The sequence below is a fragment of the Bidens hawaiensis genome, unplaced genomic scaffold (assembly GCF_021521415.1).
Source record: "Bidens hawaiensis isolate Kalapana, Puna unplaced genomic scaffold, B.hawaiensis_p1.1 tig00000888_1, whole genome shotgun sequence".
In the NCBI taxonomy this organism is placed as follows: Eukaryota; Viridiplantae; Streptophyta; class Magnoliopsida; order Asterales; family Asteraceae; genus Bidens; species Bidens hawaiensis.
Genome location: NW_027491051.1, coordinates 558298 through 584404, shown reverse-complemented (window position 1 = coordinate 584404; position 26107 = coordinate 558298). Strand labels below are relative to the sequence as shown.

The 26107-nt window shown below is 36.5% G+C and overlaps 1 protein-coding gene across 1 annotated transcript; it reads right to left on the bottom strand.

The window, feature by feature from the left end:
• Positions 1 to 14920: 14920 nt before the first annotated feature.
• Positions 14921 to 19551, bottom strand: LOC143543961 (uncharacterized). The gene is made up of 7 exons (XM_077036160.1): positions 19227 to 19551; positions 18655 to 18850; positions 17274 to 17346; positions 15844 to 15893; positions 15666 to 15779; positions 15413 to 15574; positions 14921 to 15072 (listed from the first exon to the last, which is right to left on the bottom strand). The coding sequence occupies exons 1-6, from the start codon at positions 19510 to 19512 to the stop codon at positions 15436 to 15438; spliced, it is 858 nt and encodes a 285-aa protein (XP_076892275.1). The 5' UTR covers positions 19513 to 19551; the 3' UTR covers positions 14921 to 15072; positions 15413 to 15435.
• Positions 19552 to 26107: the final 6556 nt, after the last annotated feature.

Genomic DNA, 26107 nt, shown 5'->3' with positions numbered 1-26107 from the left:
AGAGGAATGGATAGTAATGAAGGCTCCAAGGGAAAAGAATACATATGTTATGGACATGAGGTCGACTGAGACGGCAACAGAAGAATCATGTCTTCTGTCAAATGCAATCAGAATCGGAAGTCAACAACAGGTGGATGTCAGTTTCTTGGAGGCAGATTAGTGTCATGGCAGTGCAAGAAGCAGACCTCAGTCGCCATTTCTACCTGTGAAGCAGAATACATGGCAGCATCGAACTGCTGCTCCCAGGTTCTTTGGATAAAACAGCAATTGCGCGATTACGGTCTGAATTTCACTCATACTCCTATTTGCATAGATAACACTGCTGCTATCTCAGTAACTAACAATCCCGTAAAGCATAGCAAAACTAAACACATTGACATCCGTCATCATTTCATACGGGATTGTGCTGAGAAGAAATTGATAGTGCTCGAAAAGGTTGATTCGTTAGATAATTTTGCTGATTTGTTTACTAAAGCGTTTGACAAAACTCGTTTTCAAAACCTTGTTGAGCTAAATGGGATGATCAATCCCGAGTAACCATGTTTTTCGTTTTTACTGTTTAAAAAAAAAAAAAAAATCGTCACTATCGCTTAGAATTATGTCGGTTGCTTCAGTTTTGAAGGACATATCTTCGGATATGTTTGGTCCTCATTTCTACCTGTATAGTATGAGGATAGCCATTAACCAGATGACTGAAAGTGACCGGGGCGGTTTATGACGGGTTTTTATTCTTTCGCTGAAAATTAGTCGTTCATAAGTAGTTAGAAGGACACATACTCGTATGTGGTCGGTCCAGCTGATCCATTGGATCTTCAGGATAGCTGTTTACCTGAAGACTTCGACTTGATCGGGGCGATAGAAGTTAAAATTTTTTAATAGGGAGATGAAATAATTTTTCAAGTCTACTGCTTCGTAAGAAGTAGCTATACAATGTTTAAAAGAAAATTGATCCAACCTTGGAAAGTGATGGACAAACTGATTCTGTGTGCTTAACTAGTGAAGTTATTAGGCCTAAAAGACTTTAGAACAGTCATTGTATGTCATGGTAGCTTTTTATGGTGCGTAAAAGTAGAAGTGATAGTAACTAAATCTCCTCGATTTTACGTGGAAACTCCTTAAGAGTTGTGCATGTCTCCATATATATCTTTCCGAATGATAGGCAGAAAAGCGATTACCCAGTCATACACGAGCCCGTGAGTGTTCTGATTCCCGAGAAGATGGTGTGACAAGAAACTGCAGTGATCCAGATTCGGGACTTGCAGTAGTTTACTTGAAGCTGTGTAAGTCTTATTATTTAAAAAAAAATTATTATTATGTGTTACTAAGACATTCTAGAGCTTATAATGTTAATACTTCTCAATCAAGATGCAAGAAAGAGAACGGGAAGAAGACTCTACAGATTGACGTGTACTTACAATTTAATCAGACACTACGGGTCGAGGTTAACTCGGGGTGACTTGGGGAAAGCCAAATACGCTTTGAGAATAGATAGAAGGCATCACAATCTCTGATGTGTTGCCCATTTAAGTTTTGAGCTTAATTGAACCTAACCCGTATCACAGAAACGATGAAAACCATTTTAAGTTATTTACCTGCTTACAACCTGTTTCTTTATGTCATAATACAGCTGAACATGGATCTATGTGACAGTCACTTAATTAGTATGATTCCTGTTCGGATCTTTTCTAAAACATGTTGGTCCCCGACTAGACTGAAATTTGATCCCGTGTACTTTATTTCTAAAAATTTATTCTACTTATGTCGTTTTATGATTTTATACCTGGTTACTTGCTTCTTGATCGGATCAGTTAACTCTTTAAAGGAAGTTTTAAAAGTTAATGGCATTATGTTCAATTTATAAGGGTCTGTTTGGTAAAGTTTCATATTGAGCGAAGTTGAGGAAAGAGGCGAAGTTGCTTAAACAGGCGAAGTTATGGGGTAAGCGAAGTTAACCCTAACTTCGCCTGTATAATGTCAGACATATATAAAGAAATTTTTGGTCAAACTCATTATTATTTTCTAAAACCAGCGAACTTATCAAACTATTAACCCACGGCGAAGTTGTCTTGCTGACTCAAAACTCAATCTTAATCTCGTTCATTCCGTGTTAAAGGTGTGTAGGGTTGTGGTATCTTATAATCTATGTCATTGACGTTAATCAAAGGTCGTTTCGACCCGATTCGTGACCCCGTTCATTCAAACCCTCAACACCCGCTTTTCAAACTTATTTTCACGTGTTCGTAATCATCTTGATCGTCGAGATCTCCATAAAATCATGTGTTTAAGAGTCCAAAACCATCAAATTACCAAAATTCACCTCGTTTGGCCGACTAATCTGTTGCCGCTTCAGATTCAGCGAAGTTATCCTTAACTTCGCCTAACGCTTAACTTCGCCTGTTGATATTTAATTATTTAACAGTATATGAGGCGAAGTTGTGGTTAGGCGAAGTTATCATTAACTTCGCCTGGCCCTTTTTATTTAACATTTATCAGGCGAAGTTCAAGTTAAGGCGAAGTTATTACCAACTTCGCCCCACCCCTAACTTCGCCTATACAGAATAAATCATAACTTCGCTCATGGTAACAGGCGAACTTGTGATTTGACTCGACGATTCTCTAACTTAGACTGTTTTTGTTGCAGAAATGGCAGCTGTAGCTGGAGCAGGTGGTGCAGGTGGTGACGAAGGAGGAGATAACAATCGGCAGTTTTTTCCGGGGCATAACATGTACATAACTTTGGACCCGGATGCGAGCGGTGTTGATGATTTCCGCGAGATCATCACGTTTCTTATCCGCTCGCGTATCTTCCACGCTATTACCACAAAACTGCCTATATCTTTGCCAAACATAGAAGATTTCTGGCAGACAGTGGAGTATGATTGTCGAGTCGAGCCCCCGGTTATGCATGCAACGGTTAACAATCAGATAGTGCAGTTCTCATCTGAGCAGATCAGGGTGGCTTTGCAGTTTGGGGATAAAACGAGAGACGATCCTACAGACTTCGTGGCTCCATTCAGAGATGGTGCTTTTCTAAAAATGGGATATTCTGGTCCATTGGGGGATACTCAAAGACGAAAGGGATTCTTGTTAGACCAATGGCGGTTTCTTATGCACGTGATGATCGTGTGTATGTCAGGGAGAAAGGCTGGTACAGATGGAATGGGTGCGACCATGCAGTCGGCAATGACATCACTGACTTACAATAAGCGTTATAGCTTTAGTCAGATGGTGTTCTACGAGATAGACCGTCAAAGACGAGCGGTGGTGCGTGAGAGATTTCTGATGTATCCAAGATTCCTTCAAATGATCTTGAATCATGTTGCTCCCACGTTACCTCAGCGCCGCCCGATTAGATATGTGGAGAGTGTAAGCAAGAGGATCTTCGCTCGGTGTAGATCATCAAGTGCAAGAAGTAAACCTGAGCTCCGTCCTCGACATACTCCATTATTTGGGTACTTGATCAACCCAGAGTATGTCCCAGCTCGTGGGGACGAGTTTCGGGATCCGGCACCACAACAGGCTGGAGCACCTCAACCACCACCTGAGGTACAACAAGCTTTACCTGCTGCTCCTGTTGTGGCACCGGAGGAAAATGTAGACCTTGAAGCTGCTTTTGGCAGTCAAGGTTTCTTCGATATGGAACGTATTGATCCTGAGGAAGAGGTGCAAGTCTCGGTTGCACGGGTTACTAGTGTGGATGTTGCTATGGCAGCTACGACGGAGGCTGATTCTGATTCTTCAGATGATGATGTGGCTGAAGCTAGACGGATATTAGTTACACAAGAAAGGATTTATGGGAAGAGGAAGAGAGACAACGATGACAGTGATTCGGACTTTGAGGAAGATTTACATCAGTTGGTCCGTAGATCGAGAAGGGAAAGGGCAGGTGCAGGTTCGGGAGCTGGTGAGAGCTCAAGGGTGGTTCGTTTCACTCCATCCGCACTGTCTGGTATGACTATAGTCTCTACACCATTGCCAGTTACAGGGCCAATCGCCACGGATGTTCCCGTGGTGACTACCTCATCTTCCTTCGGCATCCCACCCACTACATTCCAGCTCTTGGCTCCGGAGATTGTGTCCTTGCCACCTCCAACTCTTACTCCAACGGAGGTCGTAGCAAGGTTTGTTGAGTCGACAGTTGTTGCTACTGCAGAGTTGTCGGTTACGATACCACCTGCGGTTACGTTTCCACCTGTTTCTGAGGTGCCGGTTACATTGGGAATCCCTCCTCCGTACGCTCAAGACATATCATATATGAGGTTTGATTTCGATGCAACCTTATCCGATTCGGAAAGAATAGCAGCGCTTGAAAGGGTCGTGGCAGAACAATCAAGAGTAAATCTTATCCAGACTCATGCTATTCAGCGCCTCGTTGCGGAGAATCAAATTCAGTCGTCCCTCCTGATCGAGCATGGTAAAATAATTGATGCCTTGAAACAGTTCTTGGCATCTCAGGGGGAGATGAGCTGTAAGGGTGACGAGCTGAGGACAAAAAAGAGCAACGATCGAGACGATGATCCCAATGCATCGAAAGGTGCAGGTGGAGAGTTGCCAAGAACTGAACAAGCTCTTGGGACTTCCACATCTCAGGGGGAGTCAACGAGTGCAGCTGGCGGTTCAGGGGGTGATGATGTGGTGGTTGTGGATGCTGAGGAGGTGTTAGATGATGTTATAGGTGATGAGGATGTGTTACCGTTGGAGGAGATAGAGAAGATAGGGGCTGAGATCGTGATTGATAGTGAAGTCGAAGAGGGAGAGATTGTGGAGGACAATGTTGAACATGAAATTCCAGAGGTTGAAAAGTCAGATTTGGGTCAAGATACGGGAATACGGGATGTGATGATACATAATGGGAGGAGCAGCCAAGATGGAAAGAAGGCTACGCTCAGTGGTTCGTAAAGACTAAGAAACCGGCGGTCCCTACTATGTTCAAGAAAAGTTACAACATCAGGGGTTATGCTGAATCGAAAAAGGGGATTATATGCTGGTTATATGATAAGCAGTTGAGGCTTTTTGTGATTAAATGGTATGATGGGGTTCAGTATTTCAAGAGGTTGTTGAGATCGTTGAATACGTTGCCTGAGTGTGAAGTGAAGGACTTAGCCAGGTTGGGGTTGATAAACAGGAGTGATGATAACATGGCTAGGATCATTGGGAAGATAGTCTGGAAGGAAAGCATAAAGGAGAAAAAGTTCGAGCTGTTGAAACCACAGAAAGGAAAGCTCGTTGAAGACAAAGACAGAGGAATGAGAGCAGATGGCAAGCCTTGGATGATAATGAAGTATAAGCCGATCCGGTGTCTAAAAGAAGTGCCGATGAAACAAATGCCCAAGGATGTGCTCAAAGATCTAAAATGGTGGTACGTTGATTGTGAAACAGCTGATGCAGTAATGGAGGATGAAGATGAACAAGAGCTGATGAGAGTATATGATCCTATGCATTTAGTGAATTTGTCTCAAGCTGATCTGCAGGTGCTGAACGAGAAAAAGATATTTTACATTCCTGCTTGGAAAGAAGAAGCAAAGAAATATCAAAGAGTAGTTTCAGTTTGTGTACGAGAAGGCGTTCATGCTTGAAGACGGAAGATACAAGATTTTTGGGATTACGAGACACGTGTTTGAAGATAGAGATATGAAGCTACTGCCAAGGGGGAGTCTGTTGGTACATGATGTCAGTAGTTCAGTATCTAGTGTCTGTAATCGTGTTATTTGGATTTGTATTAAGGTTTAAGCGAACTTGTCTCACAAGTTCGCCTGATATAGGCGAACTTGTGGAACAAGCGAAGTTAGTGACAACTTCGCCTAAACATGTTAGGCGAAGTTGTCGTATGTTATAAATGTTTAGCTGCGGCTTGTTTGATAGAGGTGGTTCAGTTTTGTGTAATCGGTGATTGATATATCACGTGTTATCAGTTGCAATACAACGTGTTCTTTGTTAATTGTAACGTGTGTTTGATTGTGTTTAACGTGTTTCGTCTTCTACGCTCGTATCGTCTTACGTAGGGATTCCGCACCTACGTAGAACGAGATATTCCGTGTAGATCCAGCTGGGAACCTACAGCGTTTGAAAACAGTTTAAAAGGGGTAAGTGAACTCACTGTTTGCGAAGTATTCCCAAAATAATTCACCAAGATGCGCGTCACAGAAAAACTCTCTCTAGCGTTCTAAAACAACAAAGAGATTTTTCTAAGTGTCGGAATATTATCGAGTCTCTAGACCCGGCACATAATACCTATGCACACAACATGTTTCGTGTTTCGTTTGTGCATCGTGTGTGACTTTAACAAGTGTATTTGTGATACGTTACATGTGTGAGCAATTATTTACGTGTCATGTATTCATAATGTACATCACTAGCAATTACTCCCCGTAAGGGCAATTTGGTCAACACATAACAATTAACTAGCAATTATTCCCCACGAGAGCAATTTGGTCAAATCATGACAATCAATTAGCAATTATTCCCCGCAAGGGCATTTTGGTCAAAACACGACAATTAATTAGCAATCATTCCCCTCAAGGGCAATTTGGTCAAACACGATAATAAATTAGCAATCACGTTGTTTCATGCAACTTTCACAAAATTCAGCAACTAGTTTCTTAACGACAGAATTTCTACTTGAAAAACTAGTCTATCCCACCGATCATAGCATCACAATTAATTTACAAAAAATAATCACAAAAGCATATATGTCCTAGGTTTCCAGAACATATTTTATTATATTTTTATTCCACATAGGTTTCTCACAATAATCAAATCATTACAGCAAACTCATAACAGTCAAATTCATGCGCAACAGAATGTTATTTGAAATTCCCGTTAAACGAAAAATCCAATAAATGCAAGACCACTTGGGTTAGGTTCCTAACTCAACAAGTCAACTTTCTGAAGTGCAACCAACCCAATTGGTCTCGTAGTTCATGAGATATAACATTTACAAAACAACCTAACAGCAGGTCTAACAACTCAGCTTTGCACAACGTTTTTGTAAAATCATAAAAGTTAACTTTTACACGTCCAAAAATTGCAAATTTATATTCTTTAGAAACTAGACTCAACCTAGTTTACTGTAGTATCAATTATCTCAATCAATTTTCACTTTTACACCCCGTTACAGTCAATCAAACATCAACAACACAATCTGTCCAGAAATTGTTTGCATCCAAACTCAACAATTTAACTATCTATGGACCACAAATCATTCATATAACATTCTAGACACCATAACTGCTATCCATGCATATCAATTACACCATACATACATAGTTAGGGTTTTATTTGATCTCAAACTCAAAGACACAACAATTAACATGCAATAATATCAAAACTAGTTATCAAATCATCATCAATACATCATCAAATCAACAACAATCATATGAACACCATACATACATAAATCGGCCCCTAGGGTTTTCAATTAACCCATTAAAAATCGAAATTAAGTATAAAGGATGCAAGGGATAGTCTTTTATACCTTCCTAGCACCTTAATCTCCAATCAAAAGCTTGAATAATTGATTGTATGTGTGTATATGAGGCCGATCACAAGGGGGGGGGGGGTCTAGAGTTGCCGTCGGGTTTGGGAGAAGTGAGAGAGGGAGCTAGGGTTTGATAATATTATATAATAATAACATGTTACACTTTAGTCCCTAAACTTCCAAATGTTACATCTCTAGCTTAATTAACTTAGTTTTGCACATTGAGTTAACATTATATAACATGTTATCACATAACACATAATTATCACATAATTATTGTTTTGACGTTTCTCGTTTATTCACCAATCGTTTGCGTCAACTCGTTTGCGTTTCGGTGCAATTCCCGAAAGACCACACATGTAGTAAGTGTTAAGCGTCATTTAAACCCTAGTTTAAATGTAATGAGGTGTGCGTTATAGATTCAGTGATCTTTAAGTTTGAATTGACGGAGTTGAGTTAACGGAGTTAACCTGAAATTGACGATTGTCACAGTATTTGGGTGTGTACATGATTTTATGGAGTTTTTGGGAAAATGTTGATTCCCGTATTAGTGAGTTTTCGGGTTTATGGGTTATGACCCAAGCCCATAAACTCTTAGAACCCATAATCTGTTTTAAGCCCATAATACATGATTTTTTTTTCATTTTTTTAAATAACCCGTAAATTGGTTTAATCTCTTAACCCATGATCTTTATTAACTAAATAAATAATTATAAGATTTTGTTCAAATATTTTTAGTGATTAACAATTATATCTGCTTCCTATTTTAAGGGGATTCAAATCTTTTAAGAAAATATTAAAACTACAAAGTTATCCAAGATTTGAAAAAATATTTCCCTAAATAATCATTAGCAGATTTAATCTAGATTTTGAACCAACATATGCACAATTTTTGATAATTATGATGAACACGAAGAACATCATCGAAAATTTGTAACAATTAAACATACAAAAAAAAACTGGAATCGAAATCTTTAATCATGATTTTAATATATTTCGAAAATATTAGGGTTTATTAAATATGAATTTAGCGATTTTAAATAGTTTCATATACTGATTTTGTAATAGAACATGAAAAAATAAACCGTAAAAATTAGGGTTTATCAAGTTTTAGTCCATGTCTTCTGATTCAATTCCAGATTTAGGGAAAACATAAAGAACTGATTAATCAACATCGCTCTAATACCACATGTTGATCAGTTCTTCATGTAAGTAATAGTAAACATGATAAATATTAAACCTATGAACCTGTTACAGCAGAGAGAGAGTAGTAACCGCAGCAGGGTATGATGTAGTCGACATGTTTGTCATCTTGATCGAGTTCCCCTTTAGGATGTATAGTTAAGGATGGTGTTAGGGTTCTTGAGAGGAAACCGATTTAGGAGAGATGAGGCACACAAAATTGTTATGTGTGTGTGATTAGGTTATGATGTTAATATTTATCTCTCTATATATACACTCAAGGGGAAACCCTTTATTAGTTAATTATAGGTAATATGGCCCATCAACAACTACCAAACTAATATATAATAAGGTATAATTAATATTTTGATCTATTATAATATAAATAATTATAATTGTCATATATAAATATATATTATTATATATTATTCTTACAGTTAATACTCTATTATAATCCCTTATACTAAGTAGTTATTACGAGAATTCTAGACACAGTGAAGACTTGAGATGATACACACTAGTCAGGCTAAACCAGTATAAAATAATTATAGCTTCTAATATAGAGTATAAAAAAATGTGTTTTAACAAAAACAAAATCAACTGTTTTTAAGTTTTTAACATAAGGTTTTTTTCATTATGTTCTTAAGAAACAATTTTTAGGTAAAAAAATACAATTGTGTTTTTTTTAGCATAGTTGTTTCATTCATGTGTGTTACCACAAATTGTGTTTTACTAATGCTAATTATATTTTATCAAAATTGTGTTTAGGATAGTGTTTGAAAAATAAAATAATTGTGGTTAAACCAGATTTGGTGTTAATTTGTTCATTTTCTCAGCTATTGATTAAACCACACACGGTGCTTGTCTACTTTACTTAAAAAAAGCATGATATACATTGTTTTGTCTTCCTATACTCCTCCACACACGCCTTCCTTCATGTTCAGCTACATTTCACCAGAAAAACACAATGGTGATGTTTATCACCACCACCTTTCGAGTTAGCCGCTCTAACGGGTTTGAATCTCGGAGGCGTCACGAAATCAGAAGATGTAGCGGCAATCGTTGATCATTTAACCACCCAAAGACCGTCGGAATTTCATAAAGGATGGAATATATATATGTTCAATTTGGTTAGCCATATTTGTGTGAAATTTACTAAAATTTAATTCTCAGAATTTGATATTCCTTCAGATCTCTATCACCGCCAACATCCTCTTCAATTCGAGTAGTTCTACAAAAAATAATTACAATGCTTACATTTTCTCATGTAGATGTGGTTGTGGTTGTACTATGGAAGTTTAGGAAACGAGACTAGACATGCATATTACGATTAGGTCAAATTTAGTCATGTAAGCGAACGGAATGAACATCAAGTGTTTGTGCTTGTTCATTTACAATTAGGTCAAATGTAAGTTTTTACCCCCATTTCAAATAAAATTTTCCTAACCTAATTATTTCACATGTAGAAACCAAATATATTTGTTATTAACCATTTGTTAAAACTAAACAAATAGTTATCGGTAGATTTTGTTTTAATGGTTATGGTTATTTTGATTTTTTTGGTTATTTCGGTTCTTAACAAAATACAAAACTGAACCAAAACCAATATTTTGGTTTTTTCTAAAGTTCAAAACCGAACCGCCGGTTTCTAATTCGGTTCGGTTTTTTGGTTTTTTGGGTTTCATTTCGGTTTGCATCTAAAATAGAAATTAGGGTCATATTGTCACATACCATAAATGTACAAAATCACATTGGTTAAGAAACGAATTTGTTTAGGTTTGTCGCATGAATTATCTATTTATAATATTCATTGATCTCGATCAACTGACACATACTCTCATTACACTTAACCATCGCATTGTTAAACGTTGTTAATCATCACTGACGTAGTGTGTGTTGTGGCCGTGATCATCTACATGATTGCGGGTTTGTACAAGCTGTACACGAATCATTCGGCAATACAAGACAGTAGTTTTAAAGGGGCATATGGAAAGGGCAACCTCAACGGGACAGTGGCGTCTCTTTTAGGCTGGACGTGGTGTTTGTTAAACCACAATCTGTTTTAGAAACCCCAATCAGGGCCTCCTTTGTTCTCAGTAAAAAAATTAACGAGCAGAATTTGATCGCCCACTCCATGCTAGACTAATCCAACCAACTTCTAGTTGATTTTTAAGGGGAAGAAACCAAGTCTAGCACGAATTAGGACGTGGTCCACGTGGAGTGGGCGATCAAATACTGGTCCTTGACTCTTTAACTGAGAATAAAGGAGGCCCTGATTGGGGTTGCTAAAGCAGATCGTGTTTTAACAAAAACACGTCCAGCCTAACATGAGCGTCAAGAGACGCCACTCTCCCGTTGAGGTTGCCCTTTCCATATGCCCCTTTAAAACTACTGTCTTGTATTGCCGAATGATTCGTGTACGGCTTGTACAAACCCGCAATCATGTAGATGATCACGGCCACAACACACACTACTATTAAACGTCAGTGATGATTCAATTCCATGGTTAAGTGTAATGTGTCAATTGTGGTCAATGAATTTAAGGTTACTATAAATAAATAGAGATTGAGCACATAATTCATGCAAAAACCTAAACAGATTCGTTTCTTAGCCAATGTTATTTTATACAATTTTGGTAGCTTACAACATGACCCTAATTTCTATTTAAGATTAGTAAAAGTGGCATTATTTTCCTATAATAAATCAAATTGACATGTATAAACCTAGTCTTAGCATGCAAGTATGTATATATATATTGGGTGTTAATTACAAAACAAAAACTAATTAATTAAGGTAAATATAATTAACGATTTTAAGGAGACTCCAAAGGTTCAGTAATGACAGCAGGTTCAACAACAAGCTACAACCATAGACAAGTATAGTTTACGATTATAAGGAGAAAACGTTTGTGTGGGTGGTACATAGAGCAAAACTCACCAACATCCCATGGAAATATTTTGATTTATCAGGTATGGTTGACTAAGAAAGGGGGATCTAGGGGTCGGGTTGGGTACCGGGGCATAATCGGGTTTATCTATGTCGTTTGGTCCAGTCTGGATATGCTTATGTTTATGGGGTTGGATGTCCAAGTCTTTGACGAGTGTGTGGGTCCGTGAGTCTGTTTACTCCTATGGTTGTCAAAATTTAGGAGTTTTGGGGTTACTATTGTCTGGGTCAGCTGGTACTTTGGAGGAAAGACTTTTGTGTCTTTGGTTATTTGTGTATGTGTCCGATCAGTGTGAGGTCTTGCACTTTGGGTCTGGTCGGTTTTGTCCTTTACATTGTATTTTGTTGATGCGAGTCGGAAAACAAAACCAATACAGAAAGAAATGGATGGCGATATGTTACTACATAAAGGGGCAAAATGGTAAATTGAAGGTTTATTGACTCGGTGGGCTACACGAATATGAGGTTGGAGATGGGAGACGGGTAGTAAAAACACGCGAAGATTGATATTGACTTGAGGCAGAGAATATGCACTTGGAACTAATAAATCCGGACATTCATACCACTAAAGATTATACGTTTGATGTGGAGTGCAATGGGCGGGGTCTCAATATGGAATGTGGTGAATTGGACCAGGATCATGGCAGCTTCCTTTAGGCGGCTGCATTCCTTGTATGCGTGGGCTGTGTGGGGGTTTGGCTAGACGGGCGGTCATGGCATATATTGTATTGGGCTGGTTGGGTTGGACCGGGATGGCATATCCCTTAATGTGAACACCTCTCACTCAAGATGGGCATTATTTCTAAGGAACACCTTCTATCATGACTGACACTAACTACCGAGACCTCAAGATGAAAGAAAAGGTTTTAAAGCCGTTTTCACGAGTATACAGAAGTTTATGTTTATGGTTCAGCTTCTTTGTTAAAATAGGCTTATCAAGGGTGTTGTATAATCCTTTTAAAGATTATCAAGGAAATATGTGTACTTATTCTTTGTTGTAAAACTTATCAAATATGTGTTGTTTTTTCAGCTCCTAGCTGAGATTGTACTTGTATTTGTTGTGGGAATAAAATTTCTTTTGTTGGTCGAAAGAAAACAGAACCTACTTGATTACAGTACAAGCACACATCAAAATTCAAATCCTAAGCCACGCCTTTAGATGAACTATGGTTAGCCACATATTACTCAACATCCCTAAGGGTGAGGGTAGTGGGGCGTGGACGGCTGGGCGCATGGCCGCCGCGCACACCACTACCCACCTGCCGTGGACGGGGGCGCGGACGGCCGCTGTGGACCGGTCCACGGGGCTTGAACGAGTCGTTGGGCATGGGTTGTATCAAAAACTTGGGGTGGATTAATCAAGCCACACTACACCCTCTGGGGCTTGATCCAGGGGCTTGATCATGTGCCACGTCAGCCTACGTGTCGTATATATATTGGATCACTTGGGGGTGGATCCAGACCTACTACCCTTTGCCTAAGGAGCCTAAGGAGCATGCCTTTTAGGATCGTCTAGCAAACACCCATTGGATTGGTTCATCAAGATAGTATGAGTGCTTCGTGGCTAGCTATCTATTAACAAAAGTGCTAAGTAGCTAGCTAGTATCTACTATCAATGATGAATATTTGTAATATAAATAAATACTTAGGGGGTGTTTGAGATTGCTTATTTTCACCAACTTATAACTTATAAACTTTCTGAAAAGTAATAAGGTGTTTGGAATTGCTTATATTGTGAGAGGAAAAGTTCCAATTGTAACTTATTAACTTAATGAAAAAGTTATAAGGTGGCAGAATAAGGAATCCCAAACACCCCCTTAGAAATAGACAAATAGTTGTACTTTTTGGTGAGTCTGTAAACGTAGAGATATGCCAAGTTTGACCCTTTGGATTTGGACATTGCATTAACGATCCGATCATCGACAGCAGCAATATTGTATTTCTTGATTGATTTTATCCTATATTTCTTGATTGATTTCTTGCGCCTATTTGATCATTTAAAAATTCTTATCGATAACGTAATAAGATAGGATATAAAAATATGAATAACTTTATATAGAATTAGTACCAAATGTTGTATTGATTTCGTCGGAAAAGCAATGACATGTTCTATCGTGTGTGACCATGTACACATTAAATGTGACATGTGTAAATGAAACCTTAAAGGGGCATTTGTTTCATGGAAATTCTTTGAATTGAAATTAGAATGGAATTTGAATTGGAATTGAATGGATTCCCTTGAAATCCAAAATGTGTTTGGTTTGATACATTTGTTATGGAATTGGAATCTAAAAATATACAAAAAGACAAAATTACCCCTTTAACAAATATAAACAAAGACAAAACACACTCTCGTTGTCGATACATAGTTGCATACACTACTTCACACACTGACTAGTACACACACACACAATAAAACTCTGGGTCGGTGGCGGGTGGTGGTGGCACACAATAAAACTAATGGGTCGGTAGAGGTGGGGGTGATGGTGGCAAAGGTGACGGTCACTAGCAGATCGGGTTGGGCGATGATCAGTGATGGTGACATCTAGAACGGGCGTTTTCGAGCGGCATTGTCGCTGGGTGGCCAGAGGTTAATGGTTGTCGCAGCCGGTGACATGGCAATCGCGTTGATAGCGGGCGGCAGTGGATTCAACCGGCATGTTGAATAGTGCGGCAGAGGATTGGTCAGGTGGTAGAGGCCGAGGGTATTTACGACATTCAAAAACAATCCTATGAAATCCTTCAAAGCATTGGAGGAATTTGAATTCCATCAAATCCTTTTAACTAGCCAACCAAACACACTAAGAATGAAATCCCTTGAATTCCATCCAACCAAACAGGGCTTAGGGGAAAAAGAAAATACACGAATTCCAATTCCATTAAGCAAAATTTGTTGTTATATGGTGGGAAACTTAACGTTCATGTTAGAAGTGGTATGGTATTATTCGATGAAAACACATTGTATGCATTTAAAGTCATTAGTTATTGTTTACCTTATGTTTGCATTGCCCATGTTTGGGAACAATTGACTTTTCTTCCCTACAAACATATAAAAATAACGAATGAGAATATACTATTAACTTTCAAAATTACTAAGCATAGGACCTAAATTTCGAGACAGACGTGTTATTCGCCTTCAGTATGAAAATAAGATGCTAACGCGATTCCGTTCAGTTTACGCTATTAAAGAGTCCGGCTCAAATAAGAAAAGTTGGTATCAAACCACATGAGTATAATCCATTCTTTGTAAGTTGTAACCATAACCAAGGGTACAAAAAGGAATATTTTTCTATGTCAAAAGTTGGGTTTAACAGAATGAATAACCTAATGGTGCCAAGAACCAGAATTTTAAAGCTTTCCTTTTAATGGATTCGGACCTCAATTCTCATGTTTTCAAGTTGTCGGCTTCTACGCATTCCTAATAACATTCTTCATCACACATGCCCGGCCTTGATACCACTAAAAACCTGAAATATGCACAACACGAAAACATTTACAAAATTTAGGAATATTGGGTAACGGGCAAAAACAAATAATTTATATAGATCAAAACATGTCAGGTAAGACTGGCCTGGCACACTTAACACCTTTTTATCCATTTTTTAAATTTAAATAAATAACTTGTTAAACATGATAACAAAAACTACACTTCTTTTGGGCTAGCAATCCATGAAGTACTAGCTTAACACGTTTGACCCGTTAGAGATAAAACATAGCCCAGATCGACCCATAATGGGTCAAAATTACCACCACCAAGCTGGTATAGATCATGTTTTATTAGTGTGCCAACGTAAAGGTGTAACATACCTATATGAATTTAAGGCGATTGCTCACTCGTTGGCATCTGATTTTCCCTTTAATCTTCTTTTGAAATTGTTAGCATCAATGGTACCGTAGAGGCATATGCGAAGACTGCCATTTAAAAGTCTTTGGTGAAAGTGGGTTGCGTACAATTCCCAAAACTCGTCCCTGCACAATAATAAATATTTAAATCCATCCACATAACCCGTGTTACCAAATCATAAGAAGAAAATAAAAATATATTAGTTGGAAACTAAACCTGATTTGCGGGATGTTAAATAGAGAATATCCCTTGACATCTGTGTGCATATCGAACACAATGACTGATAATCGCGATAGACCCAACGCTTCCATGTCGATTAATTTTTTGATCCTGAAACAAAGAATTAGGCATTGCGACTAATATAAAGACCACAATGCATCAGCAACTAATCTACCTGCTTGGCGTTCCACAAGCAACGTTGACATGATTCTTTAAACAGGCAACCTGAAGGCAACATCATATGAACCGCATGATTAACAGCAAACATGCATAAGAAAATATTCTATATTTATAGACAATTTCACACAATCTGAAATATAAATTCAATATTCAGAAGAAAGAAAAGAAAAAAAAACAACAAAAAACATCTCTTTATAAGTGTGTAGGGGTGTTCAAAGTCGGATATCCGAAGGTTTCAGATATAGTCGATTTCGGTATCCGAATCCGTATCAGAAATTTCGGATATCCGAAGTTCGGATATCCAAGATATCTGTTCAGATAGTGAAACAGATATCCGAATTTTAAAAAACATAAAAAAAAAGATAAAAGATAAAAACTAATTTCATGTTTAATTGTTTATTACTGTATTCAATATTCTATATGTTAATAAAGAAAAAAACTAATTTATATTTTCATTTAGCTGAAGTTACGAACAGCAGACCACTACAGGCACGAACCACCGCCACCCGGAAACCACTGTCGCTCCGTCATCTCCATATCCCTCCACATCTCCATTTTTATCAACCTTAATCGTAGATCATCCTAGTCTTCGTTTTTTTCCAGTTACGGTGCAGATCTGTTGTGGTAGTTGGTTATGTTTTTGGTTGGTTATCAGTCCAGATCCGTGGGAGGTGATGTGGTGGTGGTCGGAAGTGACGTGGAGTCGTAAGGTAGGTGTTGTGGTGGTGGAAAGGAGGTGTTGTGGAGAGAACATAGGAATAGGGAATAGGGGCTAGGGTTTTAAGGGAAAGTGGGTTGTTGGGTATGTATATTAATTAATTAAATATAAATAATATTATTTAATATTCGGATATCGGATATCCAAACTATCCGAAAATTTTCAAAATCACTATCCGAATCCAAAAATTCGGATATCCGACATTCAGGTATCCGAAATTTCGGATATTTGAATTTTCGAATAATTCGGATTCGAATTTTTTTAACACCCTATAAGTGTGTACTTATTTTCGGTTAGAGAATCTACTCCCTCAGTCAATAAGATTCATTTTAGTTTTGTCCAAAAATAAGTGTCCCACTACCAAATCTATTGATCGATTTTCTCATTTTACCCTTATCATTTCAATCCAAGACATCATTTGACAAAACACAATACTAGAGATTTACGTTTCCATTAGACACTATTTGTTTTCGGAAAATGTTATTTACTATATTAAAATATTTTGCACTCACACATTTGGCGTTTGTTAAAAGAAAATTGTCATTCAAAAACTTAATGACGGTGAATCAAGACCAGCAGAGACATCACCCCACTAGTCCACTATCACCAATATAAAAATATATACTATATATGAAAAATAAAATGTTTTGATGATTAGCATCAGCTACCAACAAGTGTTGAGTAAGGTTGTTAACAGTATGTGTTACCTGTTCCTCGATCTTCAAATGTTTGGCGAAAAGTTTGGCAGCAGGACATTCTTTAGTAAAAGGCTTCAAACCCCTGCAGATTCGCAATCAAGAATAAATGTATAACCGTTAAATGTACTCACTATTCTTAGTATGGCTTAAAAATCTTTCTACTCTTAAAAAGCAGGATCATAGGTGCCACATGCCGCTTTCCTATACCTCCTCACTATTGTTTCTCCGTCTATAACGTCTAGCCCATTTTACATATTAGTGGATTCCCACCTGTATCTAAGTTATGCATTTAACTTTTCAACTTCACATTTACTACTTTCTTCTTTGTATCCATCAATCTCAATTCAAATAAGGAATCAATCCTTCATAGAAAACCATAATCGACATATATTCACCATTGATTAGCAATATATTTAAGAAAAAAACAATCTTTTTTTCGTAAAGGAATCGTCAGCGATTTTTTATTTTCTACATATAAATCTTGCAATAAATCAAAAGATTTATTTCGATGCAAATTAATCAACGATAATATGTTTCAAAACAACATTTTTTGTGAGTAAAAAAGATACAACATTTTAATTATCTAATAGAAATGAGCTTTGCAAGAGCTGAAACGATTAATGAGATGTGATGTAGATTAATAAAAAATGTTACGGATTCATAGCTATAGCACATGTCTATGATCTCGAATTTGTTGTCTAACTTTGTATATATCGTATTTATCACACATGTATGGTAAAAATTGTACTATAAAACATAGCGTTAACCAGTAAATAATCTAGACAAACTAAATGTAAAATAGTAAATTCTGGTAGGTATGTAAGAACTCTTTTTATTACAACGCGTTTTAAGAAAATTTTGTTTTCTAAGTTATTATATTATTCACTTTAAAATATGTTGTAAGCGTTACTCTCGAGATTTATTGTCTCAAAAGTTATTTGGTAAAGTCATTTAGACAGTTTGTTAGAGGGTAAACTATGTACAATGGTAACCAAAGTTTCCTAAGTAATTTTGTTTAACTGACTTTGTCTATTTTCCTATTCTTGAAAATTCCAAAAATCATAACTTTTCATTTTTATTGTTATATGTAATACGCAACTTCACTTCAGTCAGACAAAATATTTTGAGATTTATGAATCATATCATTACACCATCCAACCCATGTAGTGCACGGAATTCTAACCTAATTAATACATAGAATAAAAGGTCGCATTGTTATGAAAAAAATTGAGATGGTTTGTTAAATGAACATATAAGTCTCTCAAAGTATGTTCAAGTAAGGGATATAAAAAACAATTTTATTTTACCACTTAAAAAAGATCATTTTTTTGGGTGGAAACAATATCAAACATATTTCACAAAGTACAAGAATCATAATACTGGTCCGTACCTGAAGAGTTCGAGGGATCTTAAAGCGGATAAACTAATTGTAAGCAGTGCCGGACTCCCGGGATGAGAACCTTTGTGAGTTTGTTGCTTGTTACACAAGGCTTCTTTCCAAGATGATCCAAATGAAGCCTTCATATGTTCACTTAAATGACTCACATCTTGTGGTACACTTTCAGACAACTTCAGAATACATGAATCTGCTCATTTATTTGAAACACTAAATCACCTCTTCAACCCATAAATAAACATCACATTACAAGATTTCGCTCAAAATCAGACGGCATTATGATGAACAACAATCGGAATAAATGCCCTTTATTCTTTTTTATAATCTCAGGCGACGTAAGTGATCGTTTAAGTTGCTGCAGGCTCGTTATATTTGTTTCACAAAAATGTATCTAAATTATTGTATAATAAATAACAAAGGAGCTTAAAAAACGACTCACAACTATAAAAGCACGAAGTCCAGCTATGATTCATGTACAATAATTTAGATTATTATTAACACATACACCAGCAACCACAATAATGAACATTAAGAACTTGATAGTGAACTATTATTATTATTAGTACCTGGAAAAGATTCAAGTTCGAGAGAGGAGAGTTGAATCCCATTTGCCGACTGATACTGCTGGATGAAAAATTGAAGCTGCTGCGAAGTGGTCGTCAACAATTCTGGTGGTGGTGGTGGTGGCGGCGGCAGCGGAGGTTGGTTGTTGGGTTTTTTAAGCTTCTTTGATGATTTACTTTTGGTTTTGGTTTTGGTTTTGGTTTTGGTTTTGGTTTTGGTTTTGGGTTTAAGATTATTATTATTATTATTATTGCGGCCATGGGGTTTTTGGGGTTTAGGTTTTGCCATCGTTTCTCTTTCTTTACTCACTGTTGGCTATGGCGTCTAGGTTTACAAAAAGCCTTTATTTATTCAATAAATAAATAAATATATTATTGTTTTATATTTATTTATATATATATATACTAGTTTTTGGCCCCTCGTATTACGGGGTTGTTTATATTACTTGTTTCTATAATATATTTATTATCTTTTTTTATTGTATGAAAGTTAATATTATATTTATGGTTTGATAATAAATTGTTTCATAAATAATAAATGAGATATGATAATCCGGTTTAAAAGTTATATGGGTTTGATGAGACCCAAGACCCGTTTATTTTTTTTACTATAAATTTGGTTTTTTATTTATAAGTAATATTTTTTAAAATAAATCAGATATTAATTTTTAGTATATCCCTACTTAATAGGATTTTTATATCAAATATTTGGTGAAATTAGTTTTTAATTTAATGAGATGTTTTAACCCGTTTAAGAAATATCTGGGTTTGATGCGACCCATACCCATGAATTCGGGTCAAATGCATGAGAAGTCTCCATTTAAAAAATCAAGCAAATCTAGTGACTCCAAAAGTTGGGCAGCGACCACATCGCGACACGTATGATTTTTATGATTTCGTTTATATATATTATAGATATATATATAGAGAGAGAGAGAGTAAGTAAAGTAATTCTTGTTTTAGTTACAAGTTTTTTTACATAGGGTTGTAAACTAAATCGGTGCAAGTTTGTTTAGACTCGATGAGCTCAACTTGTTTTAATTTATGAAGGCTCGATGTTTGTGCTCGAGTTTAGCCCGTTTAGAGTTGTATTTTTAAAACTTGAGTTGGACTTGTAAGTTGACTCATTGATTATTTATTAACAATCTAATTATTTTATATATATTTTTATAATTCTAGTTTTCATAATAAAGGGTCATTCGTGGGAGTACTAAGAGGGTTACACTGCATTCTTGAGTTTTTTTATTTAAGGGATTAGAAAAGAAAAGATAAGAAAACTTTTCTTTTTTCATTCTTGAGTTTTTTCCTTAAAGGAAAAGTTAAGCCTTTTTTCCTTCAAAACTTTCCTGCCAAATATGGCCGGATTGTGAAGGAAAGTTTATATCTCATTACCATATTACCAATTTACCCTATTTTAATTCTCTTTTTCATGTTACTATGAGGACATAATTGTAAAATTACAAATTTTTTTTCCTATCTTTTCCTTCCAATCTAACTCAAGAATGTAATAAACACTTTCTTTTCTTTTCTTTAATTTTAACTCGAGAATGCCTTTTAAGTATATAATTTCTTTTCCTTTCTTCCTCTATCCAATCTTATCATTTCTTTTCCTTGTATTTTAAACCCGAGAATACAGTGTAAATAACCAAGCTAGACAATTACGTTGCACCACCTAACATAGTTGCACCGGAGGAGATTAAGTAGATCGTCATGCTAATCCTAAGAGAGATGAAGAGTAGGCATACACTGTTTTTGAACTGTTTGACGTAAAGTTCGTTATTTATTAAACAAACGAACATGAATGAAAAAAAATGTGTCCATTTAATTAACGAACGAGCATGAATACATGTTCATTCGTTCTTTAACGTTCGTTTACATACTAATAGAAAATAATTAAATACTATATGGATGAACCTTCCACTTAATGATTTTAAATTGTTTGTTTGTGTTAATTTAAGTGTGTGCGTTTGTGTCTGTCTTTGTTTGCTTACGTTTGTTCATGTATGTTCGGTTATATTTGTATATTCGTGAACTATTCATTTAAAATTTTAAACAAATGAAGATACATATAGGTTCAATTAAATATTTGTGTTCGTTTAAAGTTAAATAAACAAACACGAACATGTGATTCGTTTACGGGCCTAATGAAGAGCATTATTATTAGAGAATGTAGTATAAATGTTCAAATAAATAATTACTCAAGTACCTAAATACTTGTGTGGGTAAACTGTTGGAAAACCATATGCCCGAGACACATAATTAGGTTAATGTGGCTAGTTGTGTTTGATCCAAGTCGGGTCATACCCAATAACGAGTTAGACACACACCAATTATGTATTTGTTAAGATAAGATCTATGAGACAAATACAGAACACGATACATTCAGAAAATCGGGTTTCTGAATACTTACTTGAAAGTGTTAAATAAATTAATTGGTTAATTTATTTATTCAAATAATTATTGTTGGAATGATTATTTAACTATGTGTTCTTTTATAAAATGGTTTATAAAAGATGGGGTGTTTATATATTTTATAAAGTATAAAATAAAAAAAAAATAAAAAAAAAAATAAATAAATAAATATATTTGGGGCCGGTTTTGGGTGGGCCCCACACCCCATGCTTGTGGTCAATATCTTGTCATGCTTTTGGTATGGGTTAAGTTACCTAAATACCTAACATCATGTTGGGATTTGATGGAGTAATGATAAAAGGAAAAGATCAAGATCATAAGGCAACTTTCAAGTAACCAAAAACAAAACAACTCTTTCTTTTCTTTCTTTTTCTTGTTATCGGCCAAAGAAAAGGAAGAGGCTCGGGTCTCGGGTTTTTGGTGTTCAAGCTCCCTAACATAGCTCGGTGTGTGTTGGAGGCTCGGGGTATATTCCGTTTGAGGATTTTCTTTTGAAAGTCTAGCATCAACATCATCATCTTCTTCAACCATCAACTACATCTCTTAAAGGTTTAAGAATGTAAGTATTACAAGCTTTGATAGTTTAGTTTTTCCGTATTACTTGATCCTTGCCTCGGGTTTCTATCATATAGATTATTGGTAATCTTATGACATGAATAAACTAGGTTATTCATGAACACATATCATATAAACTTGTAATATATATATATATATATATACATATGGATAGATATGTTTAGTTTGTAAATATCACGCTTCCGCCTTAATTGTGACTAGTTAAATGGTTAACTAAGTATATATTATCCATAGAAACCCAACAAATGGCATCAAGAGCCGGGATACGGGAAACTAAGCTTCGGGTTTTCGGTTTTATATTTTTCCCCTTGAAAGATTCTATACAAAAATAAACATGCATGTTTTTTTGTATTTAATCTTGTTATTATTTTTGGCTTTGTTCAAAAAAAAAAAAAAAAAAAAATATAAAACCGAGTTCATGGGCCGAAGCCCAATTCGGATGTGATTGGGCCGAAGCCCACTTCTTTAGGTTAATGGGTTAACCGAGAAGAAAAATAAAGGAGGGAAGAAAGTTAAATGGGCCGAAGCCCATTTTGGTTAAATGGGCCGAAGCCCATTAGACTTTTTATTGGGCCGAAGCCCATGTGTTTTGCACATGTGGGCCGAAGCCCTTAATCAAGTTATTGGGTCAAGCCCAAATGGGTTGGGCTAGGCCCGATAAGGTCAAGGGTTTTGGAACGGGTTCCTAAGACATATCGGGTTATGTTTGTTAAAACTAGACCGAGCCGTAGACCAAATGGATGTTTGTTGTGATTGTTATTAATTATTCAAAGTTTCGGTTTGTAATAATTAATTAGGGGCAATTTTGTAATTATTTATTCATATGGGTATGTAATAAATAGTTTATTTGTAATATCTTTATTTTATAGAAAAAAATGTATTAGGACATTTGTTATGTAAATTTAAAGAAGATTGCAAAATTGGAAGTTTGGGCCTTATTGGGCCGGGTATGGTGATAATGGGTCTCACAAGCCCATTAAAGGGATTCAAGCCCAAATGGACCTAAGCCCACCCAATGAGCCCAAATGGAAGCTTATGGAAGCTAAGGCCCAAGTTCAAGCCCAATGGATCACAACGGGGTTGAAGAAGATGCTCGAAGCATTTGGATGCGGGATCGAGTGGGAGCTACAACATCCATGTGTCATGTGTCCCTTAGGATTGGACCTAAGACACACACTTGTTTCGGCTAACAAGTGTGGTCTAACTTAGTGGCTCGTGTCTAGTATAATTGTGTATGCTTGTTAATTGATTGTTTGATTGTGTGGTTGTTAGATATTAGGATATCAACTTCGTCACATAGAATTAATTAACAAAGCATAAAACGGGTTCTAATAATTATCGGTAATTACGTGACACGTAGTTTAATAAAATGGATTTATTAACTAGCCGTCTCACGCCCATAATAAAATGGTTTTATTATAAATTAGAATTTTGAAAATGGTTCCAAAATAATCATGTTACTAAATGCATGTTAGAACATGATTTAAAGTTTTATAACTAGAATTATTAAAACTAAAAATCCCTTTTAAAATTAAGGATAAAAGGTTAAACACCATCCTTTTGTATTAACGCTTAACATATTAGTAAGCTCTTAGTGGGAAAAAGGTCACCTAACCGCGTAGAGTAAATTAATATGTTGAGGTAATATTGGCATATAAATGGGAAAAAGGTCACCTAACCGTTTATATGTTAATATTACAAGTTGATACAAGTAGGACGACTTAAATTAGAACCATGTGAAGAGGGTCACCCAAGCATGGGGTCTAATAGGTGTTGATGGGATAAACATGCCGACACGAAATATGATTTCGAACCGGTCCCATAAACTCTAGAAGTTGCAAAAGGGTTTGCAATTGTTATGAATAACTACCTTGATAAACCGACAATGGGAAAAAGGTCACCTAACCGGAGTCGGGTTTATCGTTGGATTCTAGATTTTAATTATTAATTATATTTGGTATATATAAAAGGGTATTAATAATTAAAAAGGTAAAACACTAAAATGAACTTAATTAAAATTCTGCAGATGGCCGCACACGTCGACGACAACATAATCCCTAACGTCCAAAACGTATCTCTCCGATCTATTCTCGCTAAAGACCGTCTTAACCACAATAACTTTTCGGATTGGTTCCGAAATTTAAGGATTGTTCTAAAACAAGAAAAATTATATCATGTTTTGGAAACACCTATCCCCAATGAACCGGAAGAGGGAAGTGAGGTCGAATATATGAATTGGGTCCAACACACGGAAGATTCCATTCAAGTGTCATGCCTCATGTTGGCGACTATGGTTCCCGAAATCCAAAAGGATTTCGAAAACCATAATGCGTACGACATGATTACTCAACTTAAGGAAATGTTCCTTAAGCAGTCGAGGGTTGAAAGGTTCGAAACGGTTCGAGCCTTGCATGCATGTAGAATGGATGATAATCAACCAGTTTCAACTTATGTGCTTAAGATGAAAAGTTACATTGATCGCCTCGCCAAGCTCAATTGTCCCATCTCAAAAGAGTTAGCAACGGATTTGATCCTTAACTCTTTGTCGAAAAGGTTCGACACTTTCGTGTTAAATTATAACATGAACGGGTGGGACAAAAACATTGGAGAACTTCACTCAATGCTTAAAACAGCCGAGGCGAGCATGGGTAAAAGGGTTTTACCCGTGTTTGCGATCAATGAAGGTAGATCCAAGAATCGATCTCAACCCAATCCTAAGGCTAAGGTAGCAAAAAGAAAGGGTCCTCCTATGCATCTTAAAGGTAAGGGCAAATCACCGGTTATGGCAAAGAAACAAAAGGTTGTGGAACCGAGGGGTCATAAGGATGATCCTTGTTTTGGTTGTGGTGAGACCGGACATTGGAAACGCAATTGCCCGGTCTACCTAAAGGAGCTAAGAGACAAGAGGAATGCGGGGCATACCTCGGGTAATGTCTTTATGATTAATATTGAGCTAAATCTTATTTCTTCTAACACATGGGTATTGGATACCGGATGTGGAACTCATATTTGCAATTGGTTGCAGGGGTTCAAAAGGAATGAAGACTTAAAGAAGGGCGAAGTGAGTCTTTTCATGGGCAACGGTGCAAGGGTGCACGTGGTCGCTAGAGGAGACTTCACTTTATCGCTTCCAAGTGGTTTGGAAGTTGTTTTGAGAAATGTTTTGTATGCTCCTAGTTTGACTAGGAACATTATTTCTGTGCACCTTCTTAGACAATGTAACTTTGACTTTAAATTTGTAAAATCAGAAATGCATGTATCATCTAATGGTATCTTTTATTTTAAAGCTGTACCAAACAACGGTATTTATGAATTGGTTCATGACAATACCTTAAATAGCTCATTATATCAAACTTCCACTAAAAGACTCAAAAAGGATTTGAGTGATTCCTACATTTGGCATTGTCGTCTTGGACACATAAACAAGAATCGTGTAAATACTCTCCAAAAGAATGGTCTTTTGAAAACAAATGAGTTAGGTTCGTTTGATGAGTGTGAATCTTGTATTCAAGGCAAGATGACCAAAGAACCTTTTAAAGGTACAAATGAAAGGGCTAAAGACTTGTTAGGTATCATACATACGGATGTATGCGGACCTCTCAAGCCCACTAGTAGGAATAGTGAAAGGTACTTCATTACCTTTACCGACGATTTTAGTCGATATGGGTATGTGTATCTAATGAAACACAAACATGAAGCCTTTGAAATGTTCAAGGAATTTCAAAAGGAAGTACAAAATCAGCTCGACCGAACAATCAAGGTACTCCGCTCCGATAGAGGAGGCGAATACCTAAGTGATGCTTTTCAAAGTCATCTTAGAGATTGTGGAATTATTTCACAGCTCACTCCTCCTGGTACTCCTCAACATAACGGAGTATCCGAGAGGAGGAATCGAA